The sequence below is a fragment of the Podarcis erhardii genome (genome assembly GCF_964252035.2).
Source record: "Podarcis erhardii genome assembly, chromosome: 6".
In the NCBI taxonomy this organism is placed as follows: Eukaryota; Metazoa; Chordata; class Lepidosauria; order Squamata; family Lacertidae; genus Podarcis; species Podarcis erhardii.
In genome coordinates, this window is record NC_138510.1 from 48200294 (window position 1) to 48226216 (window position 25923).

A 25923-nucleotide genomic window follows, 5' to 3' on the forward strand; every position below is an offset into this window, starting at 1 on the left:
ATTGGCCCCGGAAGCAATGCCGACAGCCGAAACGGATGTTTGGATTCCAAAAAACGTTCGCAAACTGGAACACTTATTTGTGGGTTTGCGGCGTTCGGGAGCCAAAACGCCCGAGTGCCAAGGCATTCAACAACCAAGGTACGACTGTACTCATCACATTTACTCCCAAATGTGAGCTAATGTCTCAAAGCTTTTTGTAGAATATACAGTGAAAACAAGCCTGCTTATTTCTGTCAGCTCCAGGTTGCTCTTCTAAATAGTTTTGTCCTATGACCAGGCCTAGAATTCTCCCTCGCTGATCGGAAGCTGAATAGATTGGGTATGTGTCTTAGGAATGCTCAGGAAAAGTCAAGTTCCATTGTCTTCAGACTCTTCCGCAAGCAAGGATGGGCAGTTTGGTTTCTCTTCCCTCCCCCGTGCGTTTCAGTGTTGTTGTGTGTGTGGTGTCTAGAGGAGGAAACTTTATGCTGGGGGAGATCACACCCAACCTGTAAGCTGAAACATTTTGGCTCCGCAAGTGAGAGAGGTGCAGCTTGCTTCTGTAGCTCTAAGGCAGCAGCTTCCTGTTGAGACATGTTGGTGAACTTTTATCCTTCTTCAAATGCAGACCTAAGGGATGGGGGAGGGAGGGAAAAGGCCAGTTCCTATATGGGGACCATAAGAAATGACCTGGTTCCAGCTGGTCTCATGGTCTTGCTGCTGATAAACTAAAGAATAAAATGGACACTGGTTGGCTATGGTTCTCATGGACCCCCCTGCCCTGATCCAATTTGGCATTGAGGAGATGGAGGGAAAGCCCCATTGTGCAAATGGAAGTCCTTGTTCAGGGTGTTTGCTGATGGAGCTGATTAGATGACTGTCTCCCTTAGTATCTGATTTATGTACCAGATCTTAAGTCACCTTGTTGCTGATGAGAAGAAGGGGTTAAATGGGCAGTTTGGTTCAGCTGCGTGTATGAGAGGCCTATTGCTCTTGCTAAACTTCAGCTGTTAAGTGACATTATTTTAAAAATTGGTTTCTTAAATTGAAGACTAGAAAAAAGGACTTTGTGATTGTAAAGGAGTAAGCCCCACCAGTGGTTACATCCCAATACAGTGGTACCTCGGATTACATACGCTTCAGGTTACATACGCTTCAGGTTACAGACTCCGCTAACCCAGAAATAGTGCTTCAGGTTAAGAACTTTGCTTCAGGATGAGAACAGAAATCGTGCTCCGGCGGCGCAGTGGCAGCGGGAGGCCCCATTAGCTAAAGTGTTCTTCAGGTTAAGAACAGTTTCAGGTTAAGTACGGACCTCCGGAACGAATTAAGTACTTAACCTGAGGTACCACTGTATGTAGATAGATGATTAAATCATTTTATTTATCTGTCCATTGATCTGTGGCAGAGGTAAAAGTGAGGATTGGACAGGTTTTGAATGGATTCCTTTATAACTGTAGTATATATTTTCTTCTACAACTTTGGATAAGAGGAGGCCTTCCACCACAAGGAGTGTTTGCCCTCTCTGCTTATACCCAAACAAGAAAATATTGCATGACCAGGCTCACACAATGTGCTAGTTTCTCTGGATAGCTCAGTTATTTAGAGAGCATGGTGCTGATCAACGCCAAGGTTGCAGGTTCGATCCCCGTAAGGGACAGCTGCATATTCCTGAATTGCGGGGGGTTGGACTAGATGATCCTCAGAGTCCCTCCCAACTCTGATTCTATGAGAATGCCTCCGGAGGGCTGATGCGGACTGAGATAGGCCAGAAAGAGTTCCGATGTGGTCTTTGTCTTTCTGGTCTTCCAAGGTGCGGGGCTGGAACAGCCACCACAACACGTGAGTGCCACTACCATCACATACGTTTTGCAGAACTGTTATATGCAAAGTGATTTATGTCCTGCACCTTCAATATAAATAATATCCCCATGCTGGCTAACAGATCAGTCACAGCCAAAGTGCTACTACTACTACTATTAGTAGTACTATTAGTAGTACTATTAGTAGTAGTAGTATTCATACAAACTGATTCAGCAAATTATAACACCTGAAGCAGCGGCAACCCATTCAGAAGACAGTAAAATCAAACTGCACTAAGAAATGCTTACACCAGCAGTTCTTTAAATAGCATTGCCATGCATGCTTTAATGCAGATGTTGCTCTTCAGTGTCGCTCTAGGAAAGCATGTGCCTAGTTGCGCACTTGGGACCATAACAAATAAGAGCAAACTGTGGCAAGGAATGGGAAAATGTCAAGAGCTCCAGCCTGGCTGTGATAAATACCTACTGCAGACTCAAGTTGCCAGGATAAGTTTCCTTTGGCAAAACTGTGTACAGTAGAAATTACCCCTAGTGGGTAAGCAGAAGAAGGAGTTGATTGGAAGTCTTACCTGATCACATTTCAGAAGAAGTAGCTCCTCTGAGATAATTGAACTTTCTACATCCCATGGAAGGAGAACAGTGTTAAAAAGATAAAGAAAACACTACCATCATTTTAATCAGAAATTTTAACCTAGGATTGTATTCAGCTCTGCATAAGAGGGGATCTACTGGTGCAACAGGAATTCAGTTTCCTCTTCTCCTCCAAACTTCCCCAAGATTTGGTCCAACCTTGCAGAGCTGGTTTTGAGGGTGAATGGGGTTGGGGTTTAAGGGGACAGAAGTGGAAAAGAGAGAACCATTTCATGCACAGAAGTCTGTTATTTCAGTGGAGTTGCAGTGTTGGATACGCCCCCGGGTATTTTCAAATACATACAGCTCTCTTAACAGTATTAGCCTCCCACCCATTTTCATCCCTCCCCAACCCTAAACCAGATTTATCCATCAGCACATAATCACATGATGGAGAAGGTGAGGTGAGTGGAAAATACCAATGCAGATGTTCAAGTTTCAAAGGCACCCAAGAGCTCTGATCAAATAAGAATGGGGCATTTTCACAAAACGGTTTGCATGTGTTAATGTTCCACTTCCATTTTTAAATCATTTAGCCATCACTTCAGCAAATCGCATAAATTGGGCTAATTCAGCATGGGCATACAGTGGTACCTCAGGTTACAAACACCTCAGGATACAACCACTTCAGGTTACAGACTCTGCTAACCAGGAATAGTACCTCGGGTTAAGAACTTTGCCCCAGGATGAGAACAGAAATCGTGTGCTAGCGGCGCAGCGGCAGCAGGAGGCCCCATTAGCTAAAGTGGTACCTCAGGTTAAGAACAGTTTCAGGTTAAGAATGGATCTCCGGAACGAATTAAGTTCGTAACCAGAGGTACCACTGTATATACTTGAAACAAAATAAAAAAATATTCCTTCCAGTAGCACCTTAAAGACCAACTAAGTTAGTTGGTCTTTAAGGTGCTACTGGAAGGAATTTTTTTTAATTTTGTTTTAACTATGGCAGACCAACACGGCTACCTATCTGTAACTGTATATACTTGGGCAGACTTGGGGAATGCTTCATCTCTCTTCGTCACTCCCTAATGAATAATTGGGGACTGAGCCTAGATGCAGCAAGATGGCTCTAATGTTGTTGTTGTTGTTGTTGTTGTTGTTGTTGATGGCTCTAATGTTGTTGTTGTTGTTGTTGTTGTTCTTGTTTTGTGTGTGTGTGTAAATGCTTTTTCAGGTTTATACATTTCACTACTTTTAGAATCCTTTCAACATTTCAAAATTTGACTTCCTTTCCCCTTTTCTGCCTTTCCTTATTTTTAATATCTTCTGCATATCCAAATAAACTTAATTTGCTTATTTATTCGTCTACTTTAAATATATACCCTTATAAAACTGTAGGTTATTATAATAATCCTGCCAATGTTCTTATCTGTTTACAATTTATCTGTAAATATTCAATAAACCATCTCCATTGTTTTATAAAAAGTTTGTTATCTTGATTTCTTATTCTTCTGGTTAGTTTCGCCATTTCTGCATATTTCACAAGTTTTTGTATCCATTCTTCCTTTGCTAGGACTTCTGCTTCTTTCCATTTTTTGGGCAGTAACATTCTTGCTGCTGTAGTAGCATACAGGAATAAGCTTCTATACAGTTTAGGTAGTTCTGTCCCTATAATTCCCAAAAGAAAAGCTTCTGATTTTTAAAAAAACAAATGTTATTTTAAACATCCTTTTCAATTCATTATATATCATTTCCCAGTAAGCTTACTACATGGCCACCAAAATGATAAAAAGAACTTTCTCGGTACATTTCCAACACTTATTTGATTTAGATTTATACATTTTTGCCAATTTACTCGGTGTTAGATACCATCAGTATATCATTTTCATATAATTTTCTCTTAGACCATAAAATGCATTAAATTTTATATCCATATTCCACAATTGTCCCCATGCTTCCATATCTATATTATGACCAATATATCATTGAGGATTTTACTTGCTCGTCCTTTGCCTCCCAGTAATATTTTATACATTTTAGATAGCACTTTTACATTGCATTCCAGCAGATCTCTCTCCAATTGTGATATTTGTTACCCAAATGATGATATTGTATCCATGTTGTTAATTTCCCTGATAATTCCTTAAATTCTTTTAATTTATACTCTCCTCCCTCTTGTTTTAATAAATTTCTATAAGTTGTCCACCATTCTATCATATTCTTTTTCTTTACCGCTATAGCTTCCAACGGTGAGAGCCAAAGTGGTGTTTTTACCTCTAATAAATATACATTTCCCTCCAATTATATGATTTGTAAATCCTTTATGAACTTTCACCTTTTCATACCATAACTAAGCATGCCAACCAAAAATATTGTCATGACCTTCTAAGTCTAGAATATGTGAATTCTCTAATATCATCCATTCCTTCAACCAACAAAGACAGGATGCCTCATAATATAATCTCATATCTGGCTCTAATGTTCCCTTTCCCATGAAACACATTTTCCCCTTCTTCTTTGCCACCTGAATTATTTTTTCTGAGTTCTTGGGAGGCCTGATGACAAGCTGTTTCTTCTGTACTGCTGATAGAAACAAGAGTGTGATGGTTGGGATTTCAGCTCTGCAGCATACTCACTAATCTGTTACTGGAACTGGATGCCACCTCCCTTGAGTCTTATCAAGGCCAATCTCCAGAACTTCTTCCTGTGTAGGTTCTGGCCTATATCTCCAACACAACAAATGAAATTAACTCACCTGGAAAGATGCAATTCCTTTGATATACCCTTACCATTTCATGCTCCTGAATTGTATATTAATCTTCTACCTCTGTCTCTTGTGGCTTTCCTTTAATCTTATTTTAAATGTCTACTCTCTGTTATGTTGTTGAATCATTAGTGGAAAAACTTTAGCTCCCACATTTTTGGTGACCCTTCCTTCAGCCTGCTGTTTGTTTTTTGGTGCTCCTTTCTCTGTATGCAGAAGGTCTAGAGAAGGAATCCTCTAATAGTGACCTTGTCCTCCTACAGTGTCTTTGCAAAATTTACCCATGCTCACTGGAACTCATGACAGCTATGTTACACCTGGTTATTGTTAGCTGCTGCAGATACAAGATTTTGTAAGCATGAGATGAGTAAAATCACAAGAATGTGTCTCTAGAGGGTTTGTTTTGGAGTGGAAAGGGGGTTGTGTGTGAGTAGGATGATCAAGAATTTCCGAACCATGTGGGTAAATCTTTTTCTTTTCTTTCTAAGTTATAGGCAAGGGTCTATAGTGCATTTACCACTGGCAAGCCTCCCTACTCTAGGGCCTAAGAAAGGGTGACCTTGCACTGAACCTAGACAGGACTCAAAAGCAGCAAGGCGTCTTGTCACTTGCAGAATCAGCTGCCCTCAATCTTGGGCTCTCCAAATCTTTGCTTTGGAGTATAATTTCCATCATCAGCATGGCCAGTGATCATGGATCATGGAAGTTGAGTCTAAAACATTTGAAATACACCAAGTTGAGGGAAAGCTTTTGTAGAACATCTCTGAAGCTAGATTGTCAGGTATGACCTTCCTTCTTCCCTCATTAGTTTAGAGTTCGGGAGGACTGCAAGGGTTTCCCCAGGACCAGCTTTTGAGCTTTTGTATCCAAGAAGAGTGATGATAGGATTGGCCACACTTGATTAACCAGCCACTGGAGAGAACTGGTGGAGTAACTGTTTCATTCCCCCAGTTTTGGACAAGAATGTATACTGCTCCTTGTAGCAGAAAAAAATATTATATCCTCTTAGATGTCCTTGTGCTGTGATGTATGTTTATGAAGTGCTTTGAGTAACTCAAATGCAAATATTGGTGTGTTGTTTATATGCAGGCTTTAATAGTTGACATAAAGTTTCTGAGCATACACTGCTTCTGATTTTTTTGCCATTGAACTATCACTGTCCTTTCTTGTGGAATATGAAATTGAAGGGTAGTTCTTCCGGGTTAGGTAATTAACCCCATAATCAGTCATTCATGTGATGGGCCAAGAAAAGGAGATGAAACTTTGAAATGGGATAAGTGGATGTTGGGTTGTATAAGATCAGAAACTGCCCCCACCCTTTTGGAGAAAGATCAGAAATTCAGCAGAACTAATTAATGAGGTGTTTGGTGAATTATGTCTGTGCACACAAGCTGCTTCTTATGTATGTGTGTCTATACACACAAATGCACACATATGGGAAAGACATTCAAGTAATGGAGGAAAGTTGGTCAGAAAGATGAACATGGGGAGGTTCCTTTGCAAATCAATCTCAAGAAATTTTGTACCTTTTTTTTTTTTTTTTTAAAAAGTAATAAACCACAAAATAGAATGTATCCAGTGACATCACACTACAGATTTTATGAAAATGCACTGTGCTGGACAATCCTTGAACAATGCAGCAATATTTCTTTAAGACTTCCCCTCCTTCCAAAAATGTTGATTAGTCAAGTGGAATCCAAAGAAAATGGATTTAGAGACATTAAATGTTCCCCAGAACATGAAATCTGGAGAGCTTTCCTTGAGGCTGTATGAATGCCTTGCCCAGAGCTCTTCAAAGTATGTCTTTCTTTCATTTTGCCATTTATGGTGCCATCACAAGAGTCTCAGAAAGATCCAGTATAAAAGCTTGAAGGTTTGGGGAATTCCCATGTTAGAATATATATTTTAGAAGGTGTATTATGTAGGCCAGGAATTGCCAACCTGGTGCCTTCCAGATGCTGGACTCAAGGCTCCATCACCACAACCAGTGAGGCTGGTTGTATAAACTGTTATGGAAGTTTGAACAAGGAAGAGGGCACAGTCAATGCCTCAAGCAGTGCCTGTCACCGTTTCTGTATAACTGCACTCAACTGAGAAGTACCAGCTTTTTGTGTGATTTGGCCTGGACAGAGATATTGCAGTCTCCAAGGTCCTGGCTATTGTCATACCTTTCTGCCTTATCAGAGGCTTCTTATTCTTTAATCGTAAATGTTTAATCATAAACAAAAGCCTAGGTACTTTTTGCTAATTTTTATCTACTAATATCATTTAGCATAAACTATACTTAACACCTTCACACAATTCCATCTCAGGGTCCCACCTCTTTTGTCCAGCAGTCACCAGTCTTTTGGGGGCCCATTGACACATTTGCAAATGGAAGAAACTGTTGTAGACACTGCATGCATCAAGGCCTTTTCTATTGGCTACAAAAGAATCCTGCTTTCATGCCTGATTTCGGACAGCGGGAGAGACCCTCTGGGCACCAGAGCCATCTGTGTATGTGTGGGCACCATGCTGATGACCTCTGCCTTAGGCAAGCTGCACCATGTATGTCAGGCAATGGGACATGGGTGTAACTGAATAATTAAGTGTTATTAAAGGGAAAGCCCCATAAGCCTGATGAAGGAAGTGCAAAATAATTATTAAGAGAGTGAGGCATAATAGTGAAGCAACGTAAAATGTTGCAAGGGTGTTGGTCTTCAGCATGGACGTAGCCAGGATTTTTGTTGTGGGGGGCAGACCTTTTGTTAGGGGGGAAGAATCTCAGTTTGCTATGTATTTTCATGTATTTTTTATTGATTTTGGGGGGGGAGCTACCCCCCTGGCTACCCCCATGATCTTCAGAGAAGACTGTGAGGCGGTGAATGTCTATTCAGGCATTCTTCTCAGGCAAGGAGGAGGAGAGCAAGGATGTGCTGGCCAGTTCCATCCTCTCCATTTAATCCCCATTGCTGCTTCAGTTCTCTCCATACATCTGGAGGTCCGACATTTATATCAGAGAGCCCACTATACTCTCTGTGTGAGAGATACAGAACGCCACACCTTCACAAAGACAGCAGGCTCTCCACTCCAGTTTGTGGAGTGCAGTGGCTCTTGCAGTGGTGACATGATGGAAAGGGTGGGGGCAGCATGTCCCCCCCCACTCTGTTCCAGGCATGGCCATAGCATGGCCCTCCAGATGTTTGTTTTGGGACTACAACTCCCATCATCCCTAGCTAACAGGACCAGTGGTCAGGGATGATGGGAACTGTAGTTCAAAAACAGCTGGAAGGCCAAGTTTGGTCAGCCTGCTCTATTCTAATCATTTGGGGGTTCTTTCTGCTCTCCACTGATTTCAAAACAGGCAGCACAAAACACTTGTGGGGAAAACATACCCAACACTGTCAGTTTCTGTACTGTTTTTTGTTGCTGTTTTGTAAGGTTTGGGTGGAGCTTTGGATTAATTCTTGACTTGCTTGCTTGCTAGCACCCACCCTCCAGGAAATAGAAAGTTTAGACTAGCAAGGACCAGGCTTTACAGGATCTGCAGCTTATTTTTTTTTCTTTTTTTGTATCTGCTGCTGCAAAAGCTGTAAGTAGATTTCAGAAGGCTTCACATAACCCTCTTGGTCCCAAATTGTGTCGCTGCTGTTCTTTTCCAGCCCCTTAATTGTGGAAGAGCGAGAAACATAGCTGAGTGGTTGCGCTACATGCTCTGCATGGAGATGTCTAAGGGCAGAAGTCTGCTGGATCAGGCCAGTCCAGCATCTTGACCTCATAGTGGCCCACCAGACGCCCATGAGAAATCCTCAAGCAGGACCCAAACACAAGAGCACTCTCCCCTCCTGTATTTTCCAGCAACTGGTATTCAGAAGCATCACTGCCTGTGGAGGCAGAGCATAGTTTTCATGGTTAGTAGCCATTGAGAGCCTTCTCCTCCATGAATTTGCCTAATCCTCTTTCAAAGCTACCTAAGTTGCCTTCTGTGAGAGGTGAGTCCCATAGTTTAACTATGCACTGCATTAAGAAGTTCCAGGTTCATTCCCAAGCATTTCCTGTTAAAAGGATCTCTTGTTGCAAGCCTAAGAGACACTTCTTCTGCTTGGGGTCTTGGAGAACAGCTGCCAGTTCAAATAGACAGTAGACTGAGCAAGGTTGTTGTTGTTGTTGTTGTTGTTGTTGTTGTTGTTGTTGTTGTTGTTGTTGTTATTATTATTATTATTATTATTATTATTATTATTATTTTATGTATACCCTGCCCTCCCCGGCCAGAGCTGGGCTCAGGGTGGCTGACACCAATAAAATCACAGTAAAAACATAATTGGGGGGGGGGGGCAATTTAAAATACAGGTTAAAATGCAATTTAAAATGCAGCCTCATTTTAAAAGTAGCCAATAAATCAAGACCACAAGGGAGGGAAACATAAGGGTCATACTGAGTCCAAACCAAAGGCCAGGTGGAACAGCTCTGTCTTGCAGGCCCTGCGGAAAGATGTCAAGTCCCGCAGGGCCCTAGTCTCTTGTGACAGAGGTAGGTTCATATATAATGGTAGATTCATATATAATGTCCTCTGATACTTGCACTACCCTTGCTGTGTTCCTGTTCCTTCTTCTAAACACGGGAGAGTTATTTCCCCCTACATCTGATGGGGAGGTAGTTCATGTGGTGACACATAATTGTGGCATAATGATGATTTGATGCTGATTAACCTGTGTTCTTTCAAGATTAAACTTCAAAGCTGTTGTAAAAAGTCCTAATTGGAATCTCTTTGAAAGTGGGTTAACCAGGCCCCAAGTCTATGTCTCTGCAATTGGTATCATGAAGTCTTTTTCCTCATAGATAGTCCTGTGGCAGCTGCTGTTGCAGTTGGTGTTGTATTCAAGTGCTCTAGGAACTTGAAAACAAAGATTTTGTTTTACATTAATGAAAATTATTTGGAAGACATTCCACAGGGCTGTTGCTGCTGCTTCAACTCCTCTCAGTCAATCTTGCCAAACTACCTCTCACAGCTAGCTGCCCACAGGCCTTGCTTGTTTGTGTAGTTTCAATGTTCAGATTCCATCAATTAAGCAAAGTTTCTGGAAAAGCCCTTCCCATACTCGTAGCAATCCTAAATTTCCTTTTCAGTATTCTGGTGCTGTTAAGGCTTCGTATCTAAAGTGTACGGTTTTCACACCCTGTTATGAAAAAGAATTTAAGAGTAAGATTTTCCAGATGAACTGTATTGTCTTTGTGTTTCTGTGTTTTTCACTTGAGCAATGGGAGAAGTAGATAGAATATACACACAGAGAGACTTATAATCAGAGTAGGACTATGCAGATGAAATTGCACTGGTTTTATGGTATCTTGCTACAACCTAACTGGCTGCAATCACAATGTTTTTGAGTGGGGCAATGCCACCCCCCAAATCAAGGAATTTCCAGAGGCAGGAGGAAAGTTCAGTGTCCTTCCTCCAGCCAAGTTCCTGAGTACAACCATTTAGCTTCTCTTGTGTAAGAGAGTTTGTCTGGTGTTTCCAAAAGCAGCATTTTCCTCCTTTCAGCATTCAAGATTTCCGAACTTAAGCTGGGGGAGTGGCTTATTGGAAGCAGATATCTGCATATACAGCGTAGAGTAGGGGGTGGGTGGGTGGGTGGGGGTGCGCACGCACGCACGCACCCCCCCCTTTTCTTGAAATACAGTGGTACCTCAGGTTACATACGCTTCAGGTTACATACGCTTCAGGTTACAGACTCGGCTAATCCAGAAATAGTGCTTCAGGTTAAGAACTTTGCTTCAGGTTGAGAACAGAAATCGTGGCACAGCGGCAGCGGGAGGCCCCATTAGCTAAAGTGGTGCTTCAGGTTAAGAACAGTTTCAGGTTAAGTACGGACCTCTGGAACGAATTAAGTACTTAACCTGAGGTACCAATGTAGTATGAAAAATACTCTGAAATGGCACATGGCTCAGATCAGCATGTCCTGCCTCACCCAGCTGCTGCTGTAGCGTCTCATGAATGAATGCAGGTCACTGGTTAATAAAGAGCACTTTGCAACACATGCACAAGCCATCAGCAAATTGTCCCCCCAATTCCCCTGTTCACAAAGATAAATGCAAAACAATTTAAGTAAAAAATAGATAAAAATTTATTACAAAAATAGACCAATGGACCAGTGTCCATTCTTGCATTCACTCTGTCTCTCTCTCTGTCACAAAAAATATTGAACAAACAAACAAAAACACTTTACAAAATAGGAAATGCACCCTGCTGTTTCTCTGATTTCCAGAACATGCCAAGAACCATGAGAAGGGGTGGACTCCAAGGAAACAGCTCTGAGCATGCTCAGAACACACACCCATGATTTGGATAGGTCTACCCAGAGGCAGACCTATGAATATTGCACCAGGACTGTTTGTGGGACACGGGTGGTGCTGTGGGTTAAAACACAGAGCCTAGGACTTGCCGATCAGAAGGTTGGCGGTTCGAATCCCCGCAGCGGGGTGAGCTCCCGTTGCTCGGTCCCAGCTCCTGCTCACCTAGCAGTTCGAAAGCACGTCAGAGTGCAAATAGATAAATAGGTACCGCTCCGTCAAGAAGGTAAAAAAAAAAGGACTAACACTAGTAAACTGCTATTTTTTCCTATGGTTATTCTGCCTGGACATAGCAGTAGCAGTGTAGTTTTATATTGAAAGTCGCCAGTCAGCATGCCCAGAATATGCAAGAAATGTGTGTCTAAATTTAAATGGAAGGATAATGAGTGTATGGGAGCCAGGAAAGGTAGTGGCTTTGAGATTTTGTGAATTTGGTGACAACTTTGCATGAAATGTCCCTTGATAGGGCAGTACCCCAGAGCATTCCCCACTGCTTTCTCTATTTTGCCTCACCCCCAAAGTCCTTTAATACTGAGGGGGCAATCCTTAGCATATCTAATGAGGGGGGAATAGGCATCTTAATCTTTCTTCTTTTTTCCCCAAGGCTAGGATTCTTTGCCTTCAGAACAGACCCTCTCCTACCCTCTCCCTGGCTTAAGTACACCTACAAGCACAAAACTCATTTTACTATTCTGATTAGGGCCCATACCAAGTTGGTGTGGTTGTTGGAGAGGTTGTTTGTGTAAAAAGTGGTCCCGTTTTCTGTGTAGGATCCCTTCAAAGTTCCTTGTGCGAATCATAACAAATCATTGTAAAACTGACCTCCAAGATGCCTGTTGAGTATTTTTGGGGTGAGGGAATCACTGTTTATTCAGGGCAGATAACTAGGTGCTGGTAGAGGGGTTTTTGGGGGGAGTGAAAGGCAATTACTATAGCTTTCTAAATTTTGGCCCATCACACTTACATTCCCAATCACCTTTGTAATGGCATGTGAGAGGGGGCTGCTGTTGAAGATCTTTTATGCATTACTTTTTCCTAATGCAGACGTGTTTGCCAACCTTTTTCCTGTCTACATTCACACATCACAACAAGTCAAATTTCTGGCTGATCGTGTTATTGTGCATGCTGCCTGATCACTCCTGCTTCGCTCCTTTCCCAGCGCTGGTGGAAGAAATAAACCACGCTGCCCATGCCCAACAAGCCGGAAAGCCTGGCTTATTTTCATGTGCACATTGGGCCTGTATTTTAGAATGGTGACACAGCTGTTCATTTGGGGGCAGGTTACTTGGATCGAAAAGCCATCCAAACAATGCCAGGTATACACTTTTCTCCTGAGAGGGAGCTTCACCTCGGATGTCAACGATTGCCTGAGAATTTCTTTCTTCCCAGCAGTTCCTGTTGTAGACACTTTAGAGAAAAGTTGTGGGGCAGGGGGATTGTAAGCAGAGCCAGTCATATTGGTGGGCACTGCTGGGACAGCTGCTAAGGCCCGCATCCCAGCAAAGGGCCCAACACAGGAGCAAGTCAGTGGAGCAGCTGTTACCACCATTGCCTGTTTGCTCAATCACACTCCCCCCACCCCCCACCCCTGCCACTGCCGCCCACACAGTGGTGGTGATTTTATTCAAAGAGAGAGTGAGAGCAATTCAAGGAGTTGTAGGCATGCTAAGGATGTCTTGGAGAGGACTCAAAATCTGGACCCTGTCCTACTCATCTTATGAGTAGCAATAGGACGTTGAGACTTGGCTGCACTTGTGTCTGGGACTTGTGTAGGGAGGCCCGTGTGTGTGTGTGTGTGGTTTTTGTTGAGATGGAACAAACTGTCTGGTGTTCTGCAAAACCAACTTGGCGACCGAAGCTTGTGTCCCAGATTGCTTGAGAGCTGCCTTCCTTTAATGTACCCACAGCGTCTTCTGCGAACACATGTTTTGCCTGCTCTTGAACTTTTCTGGCATATCCTGTGCCCTCCTGAATGTTCGCTGGCAGCCTGATCCCTGGGCACCCCTCACAGTTCTGTGTATGTATGAGAGGGAGTGAGAGAGACGGACTGACTATGAATAAGAGTGTGTTGGGAGCCCTGTGCGGACAGCAAGCCTCCCCTCCATCCCTCCCCCTTTTCCCTTTGGCTAGCTGCTCCAGTTCTGATCTCCTTATTTGGCTACACTGTTCCCAAAGAAGGGGTGGGGTGGGCTGGAAGGGGAGGGGGAGCAGGGGAGAGACTGGGTGACATCACAGAGCTCGGAGCCGCAGGAAAGAAGTTGCTTGGGGAGTGTGTGTGTGCGTGGAGGGGCGGAATCACCACCAAACACTTGAGCCAAGCTCCTTGTCGGCAGTTTCTTAAAAAGGAGATGTCTGTACTGGAGACCTTTGTTGTGCTCTGTCCGGGAAGCTCTCTAGCCAAAGGAGACACCTCTCTGTTCTCAGCTCCCCCAGGAGCAGCTGGTGGGGCTGCCGCAGAGCATGTTGTTGCAAAACACTTAGCTGCTCTGGGGGAGCAAAGGGGAGTGGGAGTGGAAGTGGCAGGCACTATTTCAAGGCCCACTGACACAGCCTGGCTGGGGATGGGAGTCTGCGCCCAGCACACATCTCCCAAAGATGTTTCTGAAGACTTGGGCCATTGAGAGCACCTCTGAGTAATGAGTCCCAAAGGCTGTGTGTGTCTGTATCTGTGTTTTCTCCTCTTTCCCCGAGATGCCAAATCATTGTATCCTGGAAAATAAGGGGAGGAAAAGCCAAGCAAAGGGCCAGCTTTAAACCATTAAGTCTACAACCCTGTCCGCACTTAGCTGGGAGTAAGCCCCATGGAATTCGGCAGGACTTACTTCTAAGTTGACTTGGTGAGGATTGTGCTGTAAGTCAAGTTTCAGTTTGGAATTCAGGGGTTCCTGCCAGGGTTCAAAACTCCCATTGTTCTATGTGCATTTTGCGATAGGGAATTTCATTAGCGTGATCAGTTTCTGAGCTCTGGGCGCAGCACCACGCCTAAGATTTCAGATTAAAACTGCAGAGTGGAAGGAAAGGAGGACCTTTTCTGCCTCTCCACTTCCAGCTACTCTCTGAAGACTGGAGAAGAGACCCTCTTAAGAATATTAGGGGGGTGGGCAGGGGAAGGACTAAAGCATGTGAAAAATGAGCATAATATTTTAGCTGCAGTTCATTCATTTTCAGCTTTGTATTCTTGTTATTAAAAAAGCGTGCCTAGACATTCCGTTGTTGCGCCCATAACCTAGGTTTAAGGTGCCATTTAGCTCTTAGCTTTCATATCTCAGTTTCTAACACTGATTCCTGCTTACTAAGTTCTAGAATGATTAAAACATGTTGGTTTTCAATTAAAACGAATCTTCATACAACTTAAGAACATAACAAGAAATTTGCGGTCATGCAGCCTACATGCACTGTGGAATTATATCTGCTTAGAAGCAAGAGACTGGTTTCTGTTTATTTCTCTCTGATACTGAGTGAGATCGTGTCCTCTGATACTCAAGCAAGATTAAGACTGCAACCCTGTGAACATTTGCTTGGAAGTAAGTTCCCACTGGAAGTGGAATTTAGTTTTAAAGTCAACTTGCATAGCATCAGGCCATAAGTGTTTAGAACTTACCAAAGGTAAGGGCTGGTAATTGCACACATTAGTGCAGGAGTCAGCAAACTTTTTCAGCAGGGGGCCGGTCCACTGTCCCTCAGACCTTGTGGGGGCCGGACTATATTTTTTTAGGGGGCGGGGAAGAACAAATTCCTATGCCCTACAAATAACCCAGAGATGCATTTTAAATAAAAGCACACATTCTACTCATGTAAAAACACCAGGCAGGCCCCACAAATAACCCCGAGATGCATTTTAAATAAAAGCACACATTCTACTCATGTAAAAACACGCTGATTCCCGGACCATCTGCAGGCCAGATTTAGAAGGCGATTGGGCCGGATCCGGCCCCCGGGCCTTAGTTTGCCTACCCATGCATTAGTGTCTCTCCATGAAATGGAAAGTAAATTTCTATGTTTGGTAGGTAGAGTCATCAATATTCATTAGAGAATTAGAGATCTTCTACATAAAGCAGAAGTACAAGATCATGATGCAGGATGGCAGATCCTGGTTCCTGGTCCCTGTGATTATTTTTTAGTCCCGGGTCCAGTAGGAAGCCGGCAATAATAAATACAATATGTGGTAATGTGTCTTTTTTATAATGCTTAACCTCAGAAATGAGATCTTTTTTTCTTCATGGTTTTTTTCATGACAAAGTTGTTTTTACCAAAATGGCCTGGTTTCTCAGAAGTAGTAATAGACAGGGGCTTTCCTGATTACCCCCACTTTTTCTGATTGGGAAAGACTGTGGTATGAGGTGAAAATCACCTCAAATTGAGTGCAGACACTTTTTGTCTACAGCGCTCTGAAACTGGAGCAATTACTCCTTCCTGCTGATCCCACCCCATTCTGGAGGGTCCTCTGACTCTCAGGATGCTTTTCAGGAAACTCAGGGGACTGCAGGGTGAGGGCAGGAAAATCCCCTCCCACCAGCCTCATTCTTAAAGTATTTCTTATTATACAAGCCACTGTGTTTGATAGATGCTTATGATTCAGCATTCAAATCAGTATTTAATATCTATGATCCAGTATTATGGTCAGTTACTTTTTAAAAAGACACTTGTGGAAAAACCTGATTGAAATTGAGAAAAAGCACATGTTTTAGTGTGGCTGCATTTGAACATTTATTATTGTTGTTGTTGTTGTTGTTGTTGTTGTTGTTGTTGTTGTTATTTATTTGCTTCTAAAGTTTTCTGTCGTGTTGTTTTGTGGGTTATTGTAATGGTTTTTATTGTAATGCATTGTTTTCTGATTTTATGTTATGCTTTTGGCTCTTAATCTTTTGGTCAGTCGCTCAGAGACTATCTTGTAGTGAGAGACTAATAAGTCAAATAAATAATAAGAAAATGGTATTATGCTGTGTGCGATGGGGTTCAAAGAAACAATCATTTAAAAAATGTTGTGTTGTGTGCCATGGGGGGTTATCTGACTCTCCCTTATACTAAGTGAGGCTGTTTAATTAATCCCTGCTTCAGCTCAAGTAACTTGTTAGGGATTTTGTGTGTGTGTGTGTGTGTGAGAGAGAGAGAGAGAGCGAGAGAGAGAGAGAGAGAGAGAATGGGTGACACCTAATATAGCACAAGCAGCTGTCCTCTCATGCAATGGCTTCTCTTTCTTTTTCTTCCATCTCTCTCCCCAAATCTGCTTCAGAAGGTTAGGGGACCCTCCGAAACAGATTTTGGGGGCTGGGGAAGTGAGAAAAGAAGCCACAAGTCCCAGTGTGTAAATGGATACACATCACTGAATATCACCCAGTGTCTCTTCGTTTCCTTAGTCAAATGTTCAGATTATTGTAAGACTATCACAGTGTGGCTGCAATAATGGTAGCCTTGAATGAATCAATGGGCTTTGGATTGTATGTTCTGTGGCTTGGAGAACATCAACACAGAGAGATGTGAAACATGTATATGTAGAAAACCAGTTGTATGTCAAACACTAAAAACCCCCACACTTGGCCATATTGTTTTCCAGAGCCAATCTCTCTCTGTGTGTGTTCAAAAGATTCATGTTTATAATGCTTTTGAAGGACGATCAAGCCCCCAACAAAAGAGAGAAAGAAAAGACTGACCGTTCACACTTTTCCATTTACTTTTGATTGAAAGAGTACAGTTGTGTAGTCTAGAATTATAAAGGAGAACTAGGAGTCCACAGGCGTGGTTGATTAATCAGCAAACTTTTCTTGCCCTTAGGTTGCTGAGTTGCCGTTTGGGGCTCAGGGTCAGAGCCCAGAGCAGCCATCACAATAGCGTCCAACAGCTGGAACGCCAGCGGCAGCCCCGGGGAGGGGCGAGAAGATGGACAGGAGGGGATGGACAAGAGCCTGGACAATGATGCCGAAGGAGTGTGGAGTCCAGACATTGAACAGAGCTTCCAGGAGGCGCTGGCAATATACCCGCCATGTGGCCGGCGGAAGATTATTCTCTCGGACGAGGGCAAAATGTATGGTGAGTGAGACCGTGTCATGCATCTCTGTTCATGTGGCTTAAACCAGATTCCATGCAGGACACCCATTCATTGCACATTGTCCATTCAGATGGCCGCAGCTTTGGATATTTATTTATTCACAGTTATCCCACCTTTCCTTGCAGTCGTTCAGCGTGATTTTCATCTTTTCCCTCCCCATTTTTACTTACAAATATCTCGAGAGGTAGGTTAAGGTTGAGAGAGAGTGACTAGCCCAAGGTGAGATTCGTGACTGAATCGGGATTTGTATCTGGGTCTCAGAAGTCCTAAAAAGGTAAAGGGACCTCTGACCATTAGGTCCAGTCGTGACTGACTCTGGGGTTGCGGCGCTCATCTCGTTTTATTGGCCAAGGGAGCTCATTTCGTTTTATTGGCTGAGGGGTACAGCTTCCAGGTCATGTGGCCAGCATGACTAAGCCGCTTCTGGCGAACCAGAGCAATGGAAATGTTGTTTACCTTCCTGCGGGAGCGGTACCTATTTATCTACTTGCACTTTGATGTGCCTTCGAACTGCTAGGTTGGCAGGAGCAGAGACCAAGCAATGAGAGCTAAAACCGCTATACCACATTGCCTTCTGTATCTGAGGATTTGATTGAGGATGTCTTCCTTATTTATTTATCATCTATTTACAGCCTAAAATATTATGGTGTAATAGCCACCATGTTTTGTTTTGCAGGCACATACCAAATCCCGTCAGCTGCTAGCTAGGGAGATCCAGGTGGGGGAGTAGGAATTTGCTTCTTATAAACATTCTTAAGTTTAAAATATGTACCTCTGACACACAGGCCTTAGATGCTAAAAGTGTGTTTTGCTTCTGGCACTTCAGGAGGTTGCTTTCCAGTCCGAGTGCCTGACTTGGTTCCTGCTGTGTTTTATCTCCCTGATCTCTTTGGCTGCTAATAAAGGAGATGGACTACCCAAAGACCATCCTGAGAGAGGGGAGATGAAGTGTTTGTGGAGGTGGCTGTCTTGGAGTGGATAAAGAACTCCAGGGTAGCGCTGAACTCTTCTTCCCTAGATTGTTGACTCACATCTCCTTTGTACTTCCCTAGGTCTATATATCCCTCCCACTCCCTTATGCCTCATCTCTCCTCTCCCTCCCACTCTTTTCTCTGCCTGGCTTGACTGACTGGTTTGGTAAGCTCATTCCTGTCAAAGGAGAGATTGATTTTCGTCTGCTTGAGGATCCCACATGCCTGCCGTTGGGTGTTTAAGATGGTGTATCTTCTCGCAAGCAAAACACTCTATTCTCTTTTTTTTAGGTTTATCACCTTCCTTGTATTGGGGTTTTATTAAATGCCACAACAGGGTCTGCGTCTGTGATTTTCTTGCTTCTCATTATGATACTATGACCTCAGATAGGCTAGGGCTGCAATCCTATACTCTCTCACTCCTGAGTAGGCATTTATAGAAACACGCTGGAATTCCAATGGAACAAACTCTCCCATCTTTCAGTTGACTTCTTTGTGCATTTAATGTGCCCTCATTAAGTTGTTACAAATAATAATGTTACAAATTCATACCCTTAGCTTACCCCCGGGGTATGCTTACTTACTGCTTTATTTTAAAATATTTCTAGACTGATTTCCTGGGCCATCCCCATCCAAAATGACTTACAACAATAAACTACCATAAACAATCAGAAATACTTAGAGATATTTTACTGTAGTGCATTGGCGGGGAACCTGTGGCTCCCCAGATGTTGTTGGACTACACACCCCATCATCCCTGACCATCAGCTTTGCTTGCTAGGGTTGATGGGCACTGGAGTCTAGCAACATCTGGAGGGCCACAGGTTCCCAGCGCCTGTGTAGCATGAGAGCTCGGCTAACTGAAGAAGGCTCAGTTGTCAGATATTAATTCGTTGCAATTCCTTTTCTGTTTTTGAGTTAGTATACACATTCTGTTGTAGATTTTAATTGTCATGGTTTTATGCCAAGCTTTGAGATAACCAGCCTGCATCAGTTGGCTCCAGTAAAAACCCAATAGCCATCTTCAGCCACCGCCTCCAAAACAGAAGTGCTCTACTTGTGTAAGCAGTGTTACGTAGGAGCTACAGACTCACACGAGATCACAGCTCCAATGTTAGGTCATTCAGATGAGTAGGTCACTCATATGAATAGGAATTTTTCTCAGGCTGGCCCCTGGCATCTTGTTGGAACCAGCTCTCAGTGTAAAAATGGTTTCATCTGGAATGGGAGGGAGGAAGGAGAGGAGATTATGCCTTATCAGTTGCTGTTGTGAAATGGGGTAACAAAGACAAAAAGGCTCATACACTACACAACACAAGTTCTCTCGCTTATGAAAGGAATGGGTTGTAGATCCTGTATTGCTCTAGATCGGCGGTTCTCAACCTGTGGGTCCCCAGATGTTGTTGGACTACAACTCCCATCATCCCTGAGCTCCTGCCTTGCTAGCTAGGGGTGATGGGAGTTGTAGTTCAACAACATCTGGGGACCCACAGATTGAGAAAGGCTGCTTTAGATACTTTTATGCAAGGTGAGGAGGTGAAGAAGAAAAGGCAGCTTTGGTCCTTTTGCCACTGAGATGATACATTTCTGAACTCTGTGCCCACCACACCTAAGAAAGCAGTTAAAAAGTAAAGGAGGGAGGGTGAGTATGAAGGTCCCTGACTCCTGATTGGTTTGAATGTGATAAATCCATGTTGCCACCATAATTAGCTTAGTTAAGTAATTCTGTCAGTCTCCTCACATTTAAGTAAACACAGAAGGAGAGGTAGGGGTGGACTGCCAAGCTCTGCCCCTTCCACTGTGTTAACTTGTCCCAATTCAGAGCCTTCCACAAGTTTGAGGGTGAGGATCTGAAGTGGGATACTGTCTCTGGTCATGCTGGGTGCTTCCATGAAGAAAAGAGGCTCTTTGTTTCAGGCAGTTGCCCTCAAACTTGTGGAAGGTTCTGAATTGTCTAGGGGTTGTCATGTTGCAGGGGTGAAGCTTGGCAGTGTGCCCATTGTGTCTTGCTTAAATGTGAGGAGATTGAATAGCCAGATAGGGCTTGAATATCTTCCCTTATGCCAGTGCCTCAGGTTGTGGTGGCATCGGTGATCGTAGGGTTCAGGCCCAGTTTCACCCAAACTGTTTCGTGTTGCTGCAGAGTGAAATGTTGTAAACAGACACGTATTGCTGCTTCCTACTCATCAGCTCCTGCTGTGATGTCATAATTCTATGTTTGTGACCTCAAAGCACTATCTCCATAGGAATGGATCATCCTGTTGACAAACACTGGATTAATGACCATGCTGAATGAGTCAGGGATCGGAAGAGAACATTGCCTGTTGTTTTAAGTGCATAATTGTTTGTCCTCTCTCTCTCTCTCTTTTTTTTGGTTAACGTTGTTTGAGCCTCCCCAAGTGTAACTGCTGTTCTCCTCCTGGGACACTAGCCTCCCAAAGAGGAACTTTATCTGTGTGCAGCTCCTGTAAGACTGTGATAACCCTAGAGGATAGCTCAATCGTAATGCATGAGACTCTTATCCTCAGGGGTCATGGGTTTGAGCCGCACTGCAGGATTGGGCTCATGGTCCCTTCCAACTCTGTGATTCTGACATTGACATGATTCCAACCATGACTCCTTCCTACAGAATGTGCACCATGGAAGAAGAGAGGCTTCCCAGTTCCATGCACAAAGGTGCAGATGGACAGAGTCGTGCAGTTTCCATATTGTCCAAAATGCTCATGGATAAACAGTTCCCATGTAGCTGGGAGAATAGATATACATATTCAGCATAGTGCATGGATGCTGAAAATGATTGGTTAGAATTGGTAAGGGATGTCTTCCTCAAGTTACGTTGTCACCTTTAGTAGTCCTAGTAAAGGTAAAGGTAAAGGGACCCCTGACCATTAGGTCCAGTCGTGGCCGACTCTGGGGTTGCGGCGCTCATCTCACTTTATTGGCCGAGGGAGCCGACGTACAGCTTCTGGGTCATGTGGCCAGCATGAGTAAGCCACTTCTGGTGAACCGTTTACCTTCCCGCCGGAGCGGTACCTATTTATCTACTTGCACTTTGACGTGCTTTCGAACTGCTAGGTTGGCAGGAGCAGGGACCGAGCAACGGGAGCTCACCCCGTCACGGGGATTCAAACCACTGACCTTCTGATCGGCAAGCCCTAGGCTCTGTGGTTTAACCCACAGCGCCACCCGCATCCCAGTAGTCCTAGTAGTTCACCATTAAAAATGGGAGTGCTGCAGGTATCCATATCCTGGAAAGCCTGGCCCAATCCTAAACATAGGTGAGTAGGTTGTGGTTACCCATTTTGAGAGAACTTGTTGTGTTCAGTGGCATGTTTTGTTATTCTTCACATGTTCTAGTGCTGAGCCCTGGCACTAAATGCATACGCCTGATGTTGAAATCTGGCCTGAGTAGTTATTTTAGCCCTGGGGTTGCTAACATTTTTGGACTTGTAGACCCTTTTGCAAACCAGAGAAACTGTTGAAGACACAACCAAGCACATTCCACAACCTAATATATTGTCTACAACAGAATGCTGCTTTCAAGCCTGGTTTCAGCTGCGAGAGGAGACCCTAATGGCACATGTGTGCCTGCAGGTGACAAATTAATGACCCCTGTTTTATCCACTTTACTTCTATTTTTAATGTAGCTGAGTACTTGTGCTCCTGCCATAACTGTTTCCCATGCCTTCTTACCAGGAGCCTGCCTAAAGGGGAGATGGCACATTGCACCTCCCCTCCCCTTTTGCGCCCCCAACATGGCCCAGGGTCTCTCTGACAGGCAGGGGTGGAAGGTTTCTGAAGAGGCACATTTTTTAGATTTCTCCAGGAATAGCTGGAGTGCCGCTGGGGAGCTTGGCCTTTGTTCATCAAGCCCAAGTGTACAAACTGGTTTTTCCAGCCACTTGGAGACATCTGGCAATTGCTTAAAGAAACAGCAGCCCTGTTCTGCTTCTGCCTTTTTAAAATTTGGCTGCTCTCCCCTCCCCCCCCCCCGGTCTTTTTTTTTAACCCTGTTTTACACTTTACCCCACCTCTGCTTTTCTTCACTCTCTAGAAATCTCTTCTTGACTGCATGTGCAATAAGAGTAGAGCAGCATAGAGGTTGTTGGTTTTTTTAGTTGGCCTCTCTCCCAGAGTATGACTGGAAGGAAAGGGGACACGCCATCTGCACTTACCTTTTCAAGTGAGTGAGGAGAGGGAAGTCTCTATTTTAAATTGGCTGCAATACCAATAGCCTGTTTGTTCCAAGACCTGTCTTGATGGGAGAAGCTGGTTTGGAAAAGGACCACTGGATCTCTGATCCCCACTTGTGCCCATCCTTAACCTTACTTGGTTAGAAGAAAGCTTGAATCACTCAGGTGCTCTGCCACAGATCTGCTATGGCCTGGAATGTTGCAGCTTTCCTCTTTTGCCTGGTAGACTTTGCAACAAACTCATGTGGACTAGGTAAAAAAATGTGAAGTAGCAACACTGATAGCGCCATATGTTCAGGGCACAGGCTGGAGAGGGTCTTGTGAGTTCCATCTTCACAGGACTTTGTTCTAAACTTCATTTTGTGTGTGCGACACTTGCTGTCCATAATGAATGAGTCGGAGCTGGCCTTGTGGTATTTGGAAGGACAGTCCCTATCAGGAACAAAGACAGCTCACCATTGCAAACAGTCGTGGGCAACAATGTAAAAATAGAGTTGCATGTCTACTCTACTACTTGTTGCCTTTGTCTGCTTATTTATATTGAATAATTGAATTAAAAGTTAATCTGGATGGTTAAAATTGTTTGCCTTATTGTAAAGTCTTAGTCCTGATTTTTATAGTGTTGTGGCCAATGGTTGCTTTATATGTTAGTTTTTCGCTGCTTGCATTTTAAGGAACAATTGTAAAATGGCTGAAGATGGGCAGCTTTATGACCTGGAAATATAGGCATTCAGCTTTGGCAGTTTGCCTGTTGCATGTCATTCACCTATATCTACTGGGCCACATGTTATAAAGATGCACATTCTTTCTTTTTTTAAAAATAATATTCATTACTTTTAAACACTACAAAAAAGGAAAGAAAAAAGAAAAAAAGAAAAAAAAACAATACAATACAATATAAAAACATTACACAACACTAACACAATAAGCTAAACAAAACAAAACAAAAACAATTTAACACACATCATACAATTTCAATGTCATATCTTTCATTTACTTGTTTCAACGACCTCCTCACACCTCCCTTTTTGTATTCCACTTCTGTTAATTGTTTCAGCAATTCCTTTCCATCTTTCTCTGTTTTCTGTCCTATATTTATCTTAAGATATTCTAACCTTATTTTTCCCTAATACTCTAATAATCTATCTATACTTAATTCCTTATAACATTTCTACTAAAGCCATATAACTTCATTCCAACATTTTTCCAACATTCGTCAATTTTACAATATTTCTATAAATAGTCTTTAAACTTTTTCCAATCTTCTTCCACCGTCTCTTCTCCCTGGTCTCGGATTCTGCCAGTCATTTCCGCCAATTCCATATAGTTCATCAACCTGGTAATCTTCTGTCCGATGCTCTTAACTCTTTTCCAAGTCCCTTCTGCAAGTCTTCTTCGTATTTATACATGCGCTTTACTTTGTCTTCTACTGATCTTATTTTTATTTTCCTTCCTTTGAGGCTGAAGAGTAGATCTCGGGGAAACTCCCACCTAGAGATGATTTTGTTCCTTCTCAACAGGGCAACCAAATCTCCGTAGTTAAACCCAAAATCCAAAAGATATTTCGGGACGTCTTTCAAAATTTCCACTATTGGCTGTTGTTCTTCTAGGTTCTTCTGGTAGTTCCAACAGTCTCTTATTTTTTTCTTCTCTTTTTTCCCTCCTCTTCCAAGTCTGAAGACCCTCACAATTTTAATCTCTTCTTGACCCAAGTCCAGGTCCCAAAAATCAGCAAATTCCTGCGTGGATGAAATCCATCAAACTCTCCTTCTCCAGTTCAAGTAGCGCTCTAATCCTCAAAATCTGATTTTCTTTAAATTCAGTCGTAGAAGGCATCGACTTATGGTCATTAAATTGCATCTGTAAGGCTGGGACTCTCTCTCTCTCCAACTGTGTTACTTTAGGTTCAACGGCAACAACTTTCTCCCTAGCCTTCTCTGCAGTTTGCCATGTCAAAGTAGATTCCTGTATCAATTTCTGAATAGTTTCTGTATTGATGTTCACTTTTTGTCCCAAATTATCAATTTTGGTAGTTACCACATCCACCTTCTTGTTAAGCTGTTCCAGTGAGTTACTTATCTTACTTAATGCGACCGCTAAGGCCTCTTCTATCGACATTCTTAACCGATTCAAGGTCAGTCCCAGAGTTTCACAGCTTTTTATCTTGCAGCTGGAAATTCCCCCAGATCAGCTCTTGTAACAGTTTCAAAAGCTTCCTCTAGAGGGAAACAGTTTCTATTTGTATTAGTCCTTTTAGACACAGTTCAAACAATAAAGTTAGTTTCAATTTTCAGTTACTTTTACTCCTTTTTAAACGCAGACGGAGACATTGGAAACAATGTATTTCTCTTATTTAACTAACTGTCAGTGAGCATTCTAGTCACAGTCAATGAGCATTCCAAAAGACGTCAGTCTTACTAGCAGCCCATTTCCAGGTTCGGAGCGGTGGTATTTTAACTTCCTTCACTCTCTCCTGCAAGCATATACAATCCAAAACTTCCCCCCTCTTCTCCTGCTTCCAAGGGGGATTTAATATTTTTTACTGATGGAAATTTAGTCCTTCACAGTAGGCTTTCCAAGACTTTAGCTTGCAGCCTCTTTGCTTCAGTCTATTTACAAAAGGGGAAGGCGGACTTCCTGTTTTGAACCTCCCCGTTTCGGTGCCAAATTAAGACGTTTAAAAATCCAATTCTTCACTCTACTCACGGGTAGTTGCTTTAAGATCAAATTGTCCACAGGAAAAAGTCAGCGCTCTCCGGCAACAGCTATGCGGCTTCGCTCCGTGGAAAAAGCAATCAATTCGAAGCACCGCGCCGCTCACCCCATGTCGCTCCAGATCCCCGAAACCGGGTTTCCCTGCGAGTAGGGGAGGCGCAAAAGGTGCCAGCCGAATCCAACATTCACAGGCTTCACCCGCCTGTGATTTTTAGTGGGTCTCCGCCTTCGCCGTGGCGGCCAGACCCGGATTTCCACAAAGCAAATTCCTCCCGATCAGAGGAATTCCGCCATTACCGGAGGCGCCAACCCGGAAGTCTAAATATGCACATTCTTGACCATCTTTCACCTGATGCTTTTGTGTGCTTATAAATATGGAAGTACGGTTAAATAACATAGAAAGCAGCACTCAGTTTTTCTGCTGTGAAGTTACAAGTTTCTGCTCTTGCAAGTAGCAACTTCCAGTTTTATGAATCCTTATTGCACTTTTAGTGATGTATGGAAGTGAGAGCTGGACCACAAAGAAGGCTGA

At 43.2% G+C, this 25923-nt stretch overlaps 1 protein-coding gene across 6 annotated transcripts in view; it reads left to right on the plus strand.

The window, feature by feature from the left end:
* The window catches only part of TEAD3 (TEA domain transcription factor 3), a 90466-nt gene that overhangs the window by 33003 nt on the left and 31540 nt on the right, over nucleotides 1-25923 (plus strand). For all 6 annotated transcript variants that reach the window (XM_081866632.1, XM_081866633.1, XM_081866635.1 and 3 more), the window contains exon 2: nucleotides 17239-17493. In XM_081866632.1, the coding sequence (XP_081722758.1) occupies nucleotides 17358-17493 (136 nt within the window). In that variant the 5' untranslated portion in view covers nucleotides 17239-17357. The remainder of the gene's footprint in view (nucleotides 1-17238; nucleotides 17494-25923) is intronic.